This window comes from Anomalospiza imberbis, chromosome 8 (assembly GCF_031753505.1).
Source record: "Anomalospiza imberbis isolate Cuckoo-Finch-1a 21T00152 chromosome 8, ASM3175350v1, whole genome shotgun sequence".
NCBI classification, from domain to species: domain Eukaryota; kingdom Metazoa; phylum Chordata; class Aves; order Passeriformes; family Viduidae; genus Anomalospiza; species Anomalospiza imberbis.
Genome location: NC_089688.1, coordinates 28,533,824 through 28,546,206, shown reverse-complemented (window position 1 = coordinate 28,546,206; position 12,383 = coordinate 28,533,824). Strand labels below are relative to the sequence as shown.

General features: G+C 39.1%; 1 protein-coding gene across 1 annotated transcript in view; it reads left to right on the top strand.

The window, feature by feature from the left end:
• The window catches only part of GFRA1 (GDNF family receptor alpha 1), a 132,731-nt gene that overhangs the window by 97,700 nt on the left and 22,648 nt on the right, over positions 1 to 12,383 (top strand). Inside the window, 3 exon segments of the mRNA XM_068198171.1 lie at positions 1,638 to 1,747; positions 6,827 to 6,961; positions 10,044 to 10,222. Coding sequence (XP_068054272.1) covers positions 1,638 to 1,747; positions 6,827 to 6,961; positions 10,044 to 10,222 — 424 coding nt within the window.

The window sequence follows — 12,383 nt, the reverse complement described above, 5'->3', positions numbered from 1 at the left end:
CTGGGTACAGATTTCCATCTCAAGGTTAAGTGGTTAAATAAGGCAAGAGAGGGAATGAAAAGCTTAGGGTTGACTGTGGCTTGAAGGCAACCATGGATTTGCTGGTGTCAGTACAGTTAGCAAGAGATGGAACTAAAATAAGGCCACGAGAACAGCTCTCATAAATTCAGGTATAGGTTGCATGGAGTTTATTTATAGGATGCTTTCTCAAAGCCTCTGAACCTTTTGATGTTTGCCCATCGTTACTTTCAGGCCAGTTAATGATGTGTATCCAGTCCCATTCTGGGGTAGGTAAAACAATAAAGCAAACAAAGATAATTAGTCTCTAGAGCATGTAAACAAATAAAGTAAATCACTTGAAAATCACTTGTTTCTGCTAACTTTTGTGGGGTTGTTGCAAAACTGAAAAAGAGCATTTATATTGCAAATATGCATAATGCTGGAGCAGTAATGAAAATTCATAGATTATACTATTCTGATTTTGAGAGGGCTTTGCAAAGATTAAGCATCTTATCCTGAGACATTACTGGGGGTTGTCAGATGCAAAAGAACATTTTTATACCTATTTCACAGAAGAGAAGATTGAAGTAGGGAGGCAATTTTTTTTTTTTTCATAGGTGAAGGAGTAAATAACACTTTGTAAATAAACAAAAGTACTACTCCAAAATTATAAGGCTAAGATGGGCAGGGGAGTGACTGCAGGATGTGTGACCTTGACCCAGCTCATCAATGCCTTGCAAATTTTACAGACCTGAATGGGAGCATGATGTGGGCTCTAAACCACAAATAACCAGAAGAGATCCTGTCTATTTAGCGCTTTTAATTTCCAACATGGTAGTGATCAGCTGATCACAATACAACTTCACTCCAGGTCTTAAAGCACCTCCTGCATGGAATCAGTGCTCTCCCCTCCTTGCCCATGGGCTGGCTGAGGTGAGTGAAGATAAAGTGGCCATTCAGCAGCAGAATTCGGTGCAGAACACACTTTCCTTTCATCTCAGCCCTGGAGTCAGTACTCTGGAGTTTGGATAAATGCAGGTTTTACAAGAACAGACAGATCTCAGTGCTGTGGCTCTGGGGGTGAGGAGGCTGTGCCAGCTGGTCCTGCCTGCTGCCCCAGCTGCTGCTGCAGGCCAGGCCAGAGCAGGGTGAGCCCACTCTGGAAACGTGGGACACCACCAAAGCAGGTCCTGCTTCCAGTCTTGCAGTAAGAGTCTTGCTTGCTCTGTGAGCAAAAACATACAGCTTTGTGTAATCAGTAAAACAGCAGAAACTGTGTTCTGAATAAAAGACTCCAGTTAGAGTTCAGATCCAGGCAAAACGACTCCTCATATGATAAAATCAGTCTTTGTCTTTTTTTCTTGGCTTGAAAATGCAGAACATTTCTTTTAGTAAAGGGCAGGCCTTTCCCTGTTGTTCTGTTCCTTTTTACTGTTTTGTTACACTTTCTTGTTCTGACTTCAAAAATAGATTCTGGAAAGAGATGTGTCTTAAAAAGAGACTCTCAATAGCTGAAATGTGTCCAATATGCATTAAAGTTAAAGAATATTAAGCCTTGTCCAAAACCAGAGAGTGTTAAAGGTAAGAATGCCTTCAGGCTTGATTTTTAAAGATATGCATTTTTCTTGCTGTTGCAGATCTCGCCTTGCAGATTTCTTCACAAACTGCCAGCCCGAGTCACGCTCCGTTAGTGGCTGTCTGAAGGAGAACTATGCTGACTGCCTGCTCGCTTACTCGGGGCTCATTGGTAAGAGGCCAGGGAAGGGTGGGGGCTTGCTCATGAGAAAAAAACCCCAACCTGCATTTGGAAGGCCTGTGTGAAATAAAAGCTGGAATATAATACTGTATGATATGATACTAGGCCAGTTTTCCCACCTACATGGAGTGACCCTGCTTTGCCTTACAGAGATTTTTGGGGTAAGCTTGTACATTACAAGAAAATTAAGAATGGAAGGTAAGGAGAGAAAGGTGCTCGAATTTGAAATAAATGCAAGATTAAAAAGTAAAGCTTATTCAGAGGGTTGAATGTAGACAGGAGCGAGGAGTAGGAAGTTAACAAGTGGAAGTGCAGCTTGGTTGATATTGCAGCTGTCATCACAAGTTTGGGTAAACACCTTCAGAAAAGGTACCTGAACCTGAGGTATGAAGCAATAGATCAATCCAGCCTTTTATCAATTCCAGCTGCTATTCTTTCCATGATATCCTTCTGTCCACTCTTAAGTGTTTTCAGAGATGCCTGTCAGTGAGATGAGGTGAGACCAAATCTGAAATCCTCTTCCCTCCCCAGTGTAGTTATTTTTGTTTGTTGTCACCTTCCTGAGTGTCATCAGGCGCAAGGATGCCTTTGTGGAAGCCAGATTCCACATGCCACCCTCAGTATTTGATTCCTGAAAGAGACAGATCATGTCAAGAAGCTGAATGTGTTGTAGAAATATCATAGCTGGGCAATAAATAATAAGTGAATGTCAAAACTCTGAAACAAATAATTTGAAAGGCCACCAGATAAAGTGTTTTTAAGCTTACAGCCTGCACCTGCTGCAGTGCAGTATATCCCCTTCTGTTGGTCATGAAGGTGCCAGCTGAGGCCCTGAAGCTGATCCTGCTGTTAAATAAATGTCTCTGGAGATAAGATTGAAATGAAAATATTTCTAGAATAGGTTGGGTTTGCTGAAAAATGACTGAAAGGTATCCTCAGTGGCTTATTGTTACCATTCTTACTACTCTAGCAGCTAACAAGTGAGGTAAGTCCATGTGGCAATGGGTAAAATGAGATGTGATGGCTTCAAAGGATATTCTTCTACCACTGAAGAGATTAAGACAGCATGCAAAGGCTATAACATCTGAACAGTTATGACAGACTGTCATTTGACTCTGAAACAGAGAGTTGAATAGCCTCGAAATCTGTTCTTGTCAATGAGATTAAGAAGTCTGGCTGCTGGCAAGGAGTAACTGTTGCTAACTGATACTTCTGGGTAAGAGCTGCCAAGTTCTTGCTGGACCTAGAGAATTTTGCTGGCAGTTTTGTTGGTTCCATTTTCCAGTTTAACCCCAAACTGGGGTTTCCTTTTGTGAGGTGTTCTTGTGTTACTGGGGATGACCATGCTGCAAAACACTGTCACATGTCAGAAATGTGGAATGGATGCCTAAGGAGTGCAAATCAAAAGGAGAGCTACTTTTCAAAGGGAAAAAAACACATTTTTCTTCCTTCCTGCTACCTCCTGGAGACTTGCAAAAGAGGAGCTGACTGGTGTTAAAAGAGTTTTTGCTTCTTAGTAGTAATTCTGTTAAATCAAGAAATTACCAAAATGTTTCTTGTGCTGAAGCAATAAATTCCTGCTTCTGATATCAATCAGATATGAAAGTGGAGTAAGGCAGAAATCAGGGGTATAATCTTTCAAATGTCTGTTTAATAGATATAAAACACAAGAATAAGAGACTGTGGGTGGTAAGAAGCTGCTACAGATCCATTTGTTCATCAGAGCTTCAGGATCTCCATTTAATTAAGATAAACTATTGTTCATTAAAATAAATATTATTTCATTTAGCCATTTCATTAAAGGTAGCAAAAATTGCACCTCCACAGAGTTTGTTCAGGAAACTGAGGCTTCTCTGTGGAAGGTACAGTGAATGCGAGTCTTTCCTCAAATACAGGGATGTAAATGAGTTAACTTCACTGAAAGTAGTGGAATCCCACCTAAAATTAATGACTTTAAATGGAAATAGAGCCAGTCACAGTTTTTGTATGAGGTGCTTTATCAATAAAATGGAGAATAGTCTGTAGAAGCTGCTTTAATGTTTGCATCAGGCTGTTATGTATATAATTTTAAAGATATGTACGCTTTACAGGAAGTTAAAAAACCTCAATTCATTGCTTTAGGCTCCTTGTTGTAGTATAGGGATAAGTTTTGGTTTTTTTTTTTTTTTATTTAACAAAAATGTAAAAAATAATTAATGTAAAAGGAGACTGTGGATAGCCATGTTTGAGTCAGTGCTTTGGTTACAGCCTGGCTAAGCCATCTGGACCTTCTGCACTCCCACATGAATTAAGTTTTGCTCTAAGTGCTGACTTCAAGATCTGCTTTAGCATTCGCCTTCTGACACATTTTCCCTTGTCTTGAGCAAAATCCATCCAAGTTCCCTGTTATTCCCAGCAATTCCATGAGAGTTTGTGTGAATAAGCTGGAGTTGCTTTGGGCCAAAGAAACTTCAGCCCTTTGTCCCTTCTCCTAGACTCACCATCCATCTCCTTATTAATTCGCCCTAATTTGAGCAACCTCTGGGCTGTGTTCAGGACAACTCTGCTTTTGTCTCAAATGTGGAGGTCTCATTGCTGACTTTTGAGACCATCCCAGAGCTCTTTGATACCTAGAGCTCAGAAAACCAGAAATGTTCTATTTTACCATGGTTACTGTGATCCCTTAGTGTCCATCAGCAGAATTTCCAAGATGCCAGCTAGTGGAGGGGAGGGGGGAAGGGAAAGGCACACACGTTGCAGGGGAAAAAGAAAATCCACCCCAGGAAACCAAGCATATAATCTGCTTGGGTTCACATCTGCCCCCCGGGTTTAAATGACAGGCTGATTTTCTACTAGCTGCTCTTTCAGCCTCTCTGTTTTTGCTGGATGCACATTTTGTGTGCTGTGTACACACTTTCCTTGTCCTGTCTTTCCTGTATTCATCAACCCTAATTGTACCTTGGTATCTGTTACACTTTTAACCCCTGTCTTAACCCATTTTAATTACCTTATTACCTCTTTGTGATAAGAAAGTCTTACCTCAGTGACCTTTTTAATTTCCTCAGTATCTTTCTGTTTTTTCAACCCTTCACTAAACATTTGCTAATTAGAAGTTTTTTTCAGCCTACTATTTTCTTTCCATTTGCAAAATCCTCTTGATTTTCACTTTCTCACACTTTTTTTAAGATCCTGTTGCAAGGCTGAAATAGTGTTCTGAACCACCACATGGATGAGGGAGAGACATATTAATGTGTTTTAATTTAACATCATTCCTCTTCATACTTATCTACTGTCCAGTTTTCAGTAACAATGCAAATTAAATTTTCCTATTTTACTAAATTCTCTATCTCCATTTAATGAATTTTGAACCATGCCGTTTACTCATGTACCAATCTCATGTAGAATTCAAGCAATTATTAATGCAACTATCTGTTAAAAGCTGCAGGAAGCCATGGGTATGGGATTGTAGACAAATTTAAGAACATCCCCTGCTTTTTGTGAATTTCACTATGGGACCACATTCATTTTTACATCCATTACTGTCTTCCTCAGGCCAGCCCCAGTGCCTGCTGTCCTTTGTCTCCCACGTCACATATGAGGCAGTTTGCATGTTGATTTGTTCATTTCCCAGCACTGCCTGGTGACTGAAAGGCTGTTAGACATCACTGTGATTTGTGTTATTTCTAATGTTCCTTTTTTTAGCTTAATGTTTGATAGCCCTTTCCCGTCTGTTATTGCAGACTCTTCACCCTGGACCTGTGGACCAAATTTTCTCTCCTTGTGTACACTTTGGGTCTCTAACATTTGTCCTTCATCTATTCCATCTTCTTAATGACTACTTTGATGTCAGTTTTGAGGAGATGTGATCACATTTCCTCACAATATATGACCTGTCCTAGGATTGCAAATTATCAAGTGAGGAACATGTTCCCTGAAGCAGCTGGCAGCTGTTCAGGTCTGGAGTACCGTCCCCTTTTTATTTAATTTTTCCGTTTTGGTCAGACAAATAAAATAAAGATTGGAACTTCTCAATCCTTAGGAAAGTTTGAAATATCTGACCTGCTAGGGTAATGCATTCAGTGACACTACTGGCTTGGGCAAGTGCTTATCATACAACAGTTCCTGATCCAGATGAGTGATGAACACTTGTTGTACATCTTTTAAGATATAAAATGCCTGCTTTGGTTTCATTTCCTTCTTGGTTGCCTTGAGCTGGCATATAAATGGCAGAATATTTACCCAAGAGTTTGTAACAGAGTTAGAATGACCCTGTGGTTGGAAAGTTGTTGACATTTTTTAGGAAATAATCACGTTACTGAAGAAGTAGTGAAACAGCAGGATTAATAATAATTTATTACCTGCAAAGAATCTGCTGTACCTTTTAATGCATGCTGGTTTTTGCTCTGTTCATCACCCTAACCCACTCTGCTGGCAGGTCCCTCATGAGCACCCTGAGGTTAACACTGCTCCAAGATGTGGTAGGGCTCCCCTCAGCATGACCAGCATTGTCATTGCTCCTGCATTTCAGAAATGTTTTTCCAGTCTGGCTGCAGACTCAAGGAGGAAGCACACGTCTGGGTACCATTTCAGCCATTTATTTGCAGCTAGAATTAAAATGAGAAAAAACACAAGCAGAGAAGGAAAATCCTGAAGGATTTTTAAGTGCAGCTCTAAGGACACAGTCCACGTGTGTTTGATTTGGCAGCAAAGCCCTTCAAAGAGGAGCTCACCTTCGCCCAACCCATCCCTCCCTCTGCCATGGTTTTCTACCTGTCAGTTCTGCTGATTCGGCTCACAGTGGGAATCCTTTTTGGAGGGAAGAAATGTGTCTTCAATGTGTGAGTGGCGTTACAGTCCCTAAAGTGATTGCATTCAAACCGCAGAGGGTGTGAAATACAGCACAGGGCTGGGTGTCAGAGGCTGAGAGGAGCCAGCACCTGCCAAATCTGCAGCTCAGAGCCCTGCTGTGGGTCTGTGTTGTGAATCCAGCCCCGAAGGCATGACTTCCCAAGGGCTGTTTGCCATCTTAGGGTGGAAGGAATGTTGCAGTGCAAAGGTTGCTGACAGTGCTGTGCTTCTCTCTGGTGACAGGCACCGTGATGACACCAAACTACATCGACTCCAGCAGCCTCAGCGTGGCCCCGTGGTGCGACTGCAGCAACAGCGGCAACGACGAAGAGGAATGCAAGAAATTTCTGAATTTCTTCCAGGACAACATATGCCTTAGTGAGTACAAAATTAGGTGTCTTTAATGTCTTGTAGATGTATTTTAGGTGTCTTGTTATGTGTTGTAGAGTGTTTTCTGGAATTCCTTTACTGCTTAAGTGTGTTGCGACACATCGAGGCCGTCACTTTGCACGTTGTTGAGCGGGGCTCTGTTGTAGGCGTAAAAATTAAAGAATGAGCAAATATGCCTGATACTGTGGTTTATGGCCATGATTTCAAACATGAGAAGCTCTTGGAAAGAAAAACCAAAACCCAGAGTTGTATGATACTGAAATATGTTTACACCACAGGTCAGATTTGGAGCCTAACAGTCAGGCAGCATCTTTACCATGGAATTGCAGCACCTGAGGGGTTTCTGTATAATTTAAGAACTTCATATAAAATAGACATGTAGTTTAGGATATGAAGGATTTGCCGTAAGTAAGTATAAATTGGATTGTGCTTGCAATTTACAGCCAACTTCATTTTTTTTAGGATATTGGATCTCAGATGCCTGGTTTTAACACAAGCCTGGATAGTAACTATTGTAAAAATTTTGTTAAATTATTGATTCTTTTTTTCCTGTCAGACTCACTTCCAAATTAGGGACTATTGTAAATTTGAGAATGGCTCAGTGGAGTAAATTTTGGCAGGTTCTCTTTTCAAATTTCCTGTCTGCCTGGAGCAGCATAATTGGATGATGTGGAGTGTGCATCAGAGTTTTTAATTTCAGATAAATGAGGAGACCAAAAGAGTTTGGCTTCCCTAGTCTAGCAGAACAGGAGTTGAAAGAATATGTGATTCTCCTATGAAATTGCATTAGCTGGGCAAGCCCAGGGAGAGGAAGGGATTACTTCACCTGCAGGACAATGTTGGCATAAGATCAAAAAGAAAGATATTTGCCATACATATTTAAGCTTAAAAGGGGAAAATTTTTAACCATCAGAGTAAAATTAAGAAATAGGCTTCCAACATGAGTTTTGAGGGTAAAAGTGGTTTTAAAAGTCATATTTCATCAGCTTATGCAAAGAAGCAGATATCATTGCTTCTCTCCAAATCAATAAATGAGCTCAGTGATCCAGACTGGCCCATCCAGCCCTACAGACTTGAGCTGATGCTAGGGCAGGGCTCAGTATTTTACTAGAGGGTCTGAAAATCCCCACTGGTAGCTTCTCAAGGGGCAGCATTGCAGTGAAGGCACAGGGAGGTCTGTGCACAAAAACCTGAGTTGCTCTGTGATACACTATTTATTAAGCTTAGGAAGAACGAATCAATTACTCAAGATCATTTAACAAAAGAAAAAGAGAAAAGAGTTCAAACTTTACAAGGGGTAAAATTTAACAATATGCCATCAGACCTTCTTCAAGCCTAATGGCAGTTGCCATTTATATCTATTGCAATACCTCAGATTTTATTCATTTGTGCATGTATTAATTTCTAGAGTGTTGCAGGTTCCTTTTAGAACATAAAGACAGAGCGATTCCTTGTCCTTTCTTTTGCCATCAGTACAAAAGCATTAATGAAGACAGATCAAAGACATTGGAGGTTACTGGGAGACAAATTATATCATCCTAGCTGCAAGATAATGTCTTCAGGAAGAAATTAAATGTGTTTCAGGATTTTCTACAAAGTTTTGTCTTTCACATAGAATAGGAATTTTAAAAAAATTCATTTTCATTAGTGAGCCTTCCACTGCCTGGAGAAAATGTCATTAAAATCCTTCCCACTTCTTTTATACAACACAAAAACTTCTTTTTCCACGGTAGGAAGAAACTAGGAATTTCTTGCTAGTCTGTTTTTCAGTATATTCCCCCTTCAAAATGGAAAATAAACCTGTTATTTAGGTCATTTACAACAATGATCTAGTTGAAGTTGCTCATTGCAGGGAGGTTGGACTGGAAGACCTTGAAAGGTTCCTCCAACCCAAACAATTCTGTGATTCTGTCATAGACTCAAAGAGTATCTCAAGTTGGAAGGGACTCATAAGGATCATCAAGCATGATTGTATGAAATAGCTGAAGACTAATTGTAAAGGCCTCTTGTTACTTTGAAAACTGGAAGGATTGCAGGTATTTCTGTGACCATTCTTGCAACAGTGGAAACAAAGAGTTACTGTGGTTTAAGGAAATACTGCTTTTTATATTGCTTTGTTCAGGGAAACACAAGAAAACTTGCCATATCCCTCTTCCCACTTTGTCTCCATTAATGCAGCTCATTCTGGTGTTTTTTACAAGTTCTTCTCTTTGCATCTTGAAGTTCTGAGAACTAATATCAGAATAAAATACATCTTTTTCAGAAGAAAATTACATGTAAATTATTTTATAAGGCAAGGAATGGCACTGAGAAGAAGTGTTAATAACTTCCACATATTAGTCCCCAGTGAAATTGTTTGATTTCTTGTACAAAGAATTTGAAATAAGAAATCCCCAAATCCTTGTTGAATCCCCAAAGACCTGATTAAGAACTGTTTTTCTATTTGTTTATAAAAAACCTCCAACCAATTTACTCTTGCTATAAACACACTCTTTAATCCTGTGAAACTGTGATAAGCTTTTTAACTTTTATATTCTAAAGTTTTAGTTTAACCATGTTTCCCTTACCCAATTATGCAGATTTTGATTGAAAATGGTAAGGAAAAGATTGCCGTAGTTAAACTATTTTGTAGTTTTAGGCATATTAGTTTTACTACAACAGGATGTAGAAATAAATATTTATCCCGTTCTCTGTTTTTAGTTTGCTCTGTAACTTCAGCTGCCTGAATTAGGACATGACATTCAAACTTTTTTAAAATCTTGAAAGTAAATTTTTGAGTCTTTTGGATGGTAACAAATATGATTATGCTAAGTCCTAAAGCTTCTGTCAAGAATTACTGAAAACATTACAAAGAAGAGGCTGCACCAAATGATTATGTGACCCCAGATTTTCAGTTCGTTTCTGATAGGTTCGAAAATAAGACACATTTTTCAGCATAAAATTGAGTTTCTACAAATACACATTTAAAATGTAATAATAATAATAACGGCAATAAAAAACAACTCAGTTCTGCTTTTTGCCTTTTTTTTTTTTTTAGAAATAGAAAATTGCCTGTAATTTATTTTCACAGAAAATGCAATTCAGGCCTTTGGCAATGGCACTGATGTGAATGTCTGGCAGCCAATCCTACCAGTACAGACCACTACAGCCACAACTACGACAGCTTTCAGGCTTAAAAACACAGGGTCAGAGACCACCAACAACGAAATACCCTCCCACAATGATTCACCAGCATGTGCAAACCTGCAGGTAAGAGAGTTTTGTGCTTCTTGTTGTGCATAAATGAAAGCTTTTCATAGGTACCTGTCAAGGAGTCTCGCACTACCTAACTAGATGCCTGCCTAAACTGGAATATCTGTTTATTCCCATGGTGTACTTACAAGCTGCATATGTTGTGAGCTGTCAGACACTCTTATTTTAAATCAGGAACTTGCATATCTCAAAGTGGACTTCATGGCCTCACTGACTCAGAAACAGGGGATGGTATTTAATTTCTTATCACAGGTTTGAATATGAATGTGGCACTCTCCAAATGCTGCCAGGATACGTCAGATTAAATTAATCCCTTGAGTACTCCTAATTCAGAGGGAACCCTTATTGTGAGCTAGCATGTCCTGCTGCCTTCTTTCTTATGTTATTGGCATTAAACTCAAGAAGGTTTTTTGGCTAAGTAGTTCTGGATGTTATAGAACATATGGTGCTGCAAGCTACACATTGAAGAAGGTGGACAGAGATAAAACTATTTTGAATCAGGCACTCTCCTGAACTGAGGTCGATGTCATGATGTGATTTTGGCCAATGGTTGTAGTGATTTTCTTTGACACTTAAATTAGGCCATTGATAGTGGAACATTGATTCTGGATTTAGAGGCTCACCACTTGCTGAAGACAGTTTTTGCAGCTCTCTGAAAGATTGAAGGACTTGGGCAGGAGAAGACATCAAAATCAAGGCAGGAAGAAGGTAGTAGGAAATGCAAAATGAAGACATCCTTAGGCCAGATTGAAATCAGGCTGTAAAAATTTCTGGTGGTTTAGATACAAAATTAGGTCAAGCAGGGATAGATCAGCTTGTCTAGTTTAGTTTTGTCTTTACAGAAGGAAAATTGCTATGTGACACAAATAGAAGTGTCCAAGCTTTAAGGTCTTAGTTGGTATTAAGATAACTTTTTCTGTATTTCTGGATTTCACTGTTAAAGCACTGATTTTTCACTTCCTATTAAAAAAAATCACTTTGTTTTCTTAATATTAAATGGTTCCATGTCCACTGAACCAGAAATATTTTATTTCTGAGAAGTATGTTTTGCCTCTTAATTTTTCCTGTGCTGCTCTCTTTCCTTCATCCTTTTCCAGTCCCTGCATCTATTTTGCGTTGGAAAATTGTATCCGTATCAACAGGAGGGACATTACAGAGTCACAAAGTATAGGGGGTTAATGATAGATGGTGCTGAGTTTAGGTCCTTCTGTTTTAATTCTGTTTTTTCTCATCTGTGCATTCATTACTATTTAAGCTTTGTAAGTTATTGATAAGAGAGACAGTTGGAGGCATATATTGCTATTTGCAATAGTCATTTAACCAAATAGAATATGCTGAAAGAAACACAGCCTTTTAAACCTGAAACTTGGAATATCTCACACTTAGAACAAGACCTTGATGGGATAATACTGAGTCACTTCATGTTATATTAAAAAGTTGTGTTATGGGAGAGATCACTTTTTCCTTCAGTGTTTGTACAGCCCCCTGTAGAGTAAGGCCTCCAGATGCTACCAAAGTACACATAATAAATAAAGAACTGAAGAAATGGCAAGTGATCACAAATCCCATTGGATTCACTTGAAATTGCAAATGTTCCTTAAGCCTGAATAGATGTTCCTGTATTTTGAAAATGACTTAAATTCTTCCCTGTCTTTCCTCCTGTTACTGTGGCATTTTGAAGTCACATCCCACATGAGTTTGTCAGCTCTGGTTTAAAGCTGTGCTATGACTTCAAGTGTACCCCCTGATGTACTTGGCACAAGAAATAAAGATTAGTAGGGAAAATAGGTTCCTTTAAATAAATGATCTCTGGTGTTTGGCAGAAACTGTAGATAAAGTCTGCACTAAAATGTCACTGAAGTTATGTGAACCAAACAGTTTTTGAATATTGAAGAATATTGAAGCACAGTATTCTATGCCTACCACGTCCTTCTGTCAGAACTGAAACAGAAAGAACAAAGCTCTAATATTTTAATACATTTTTCAAATGTGTTTGGCTCTGTTCTCTTGTGAACAGAGCCAAAACAAGCCCACAATTTCTTAAAAAGAAACCTATGTTTTTTGGACAGTATGGTGCCACTTTGCATGTGAGACTTAAACCCTAATGCAAATTTTACAAAAGAACTGATATTCATATTGCACTTGGAGAAGGGTATTC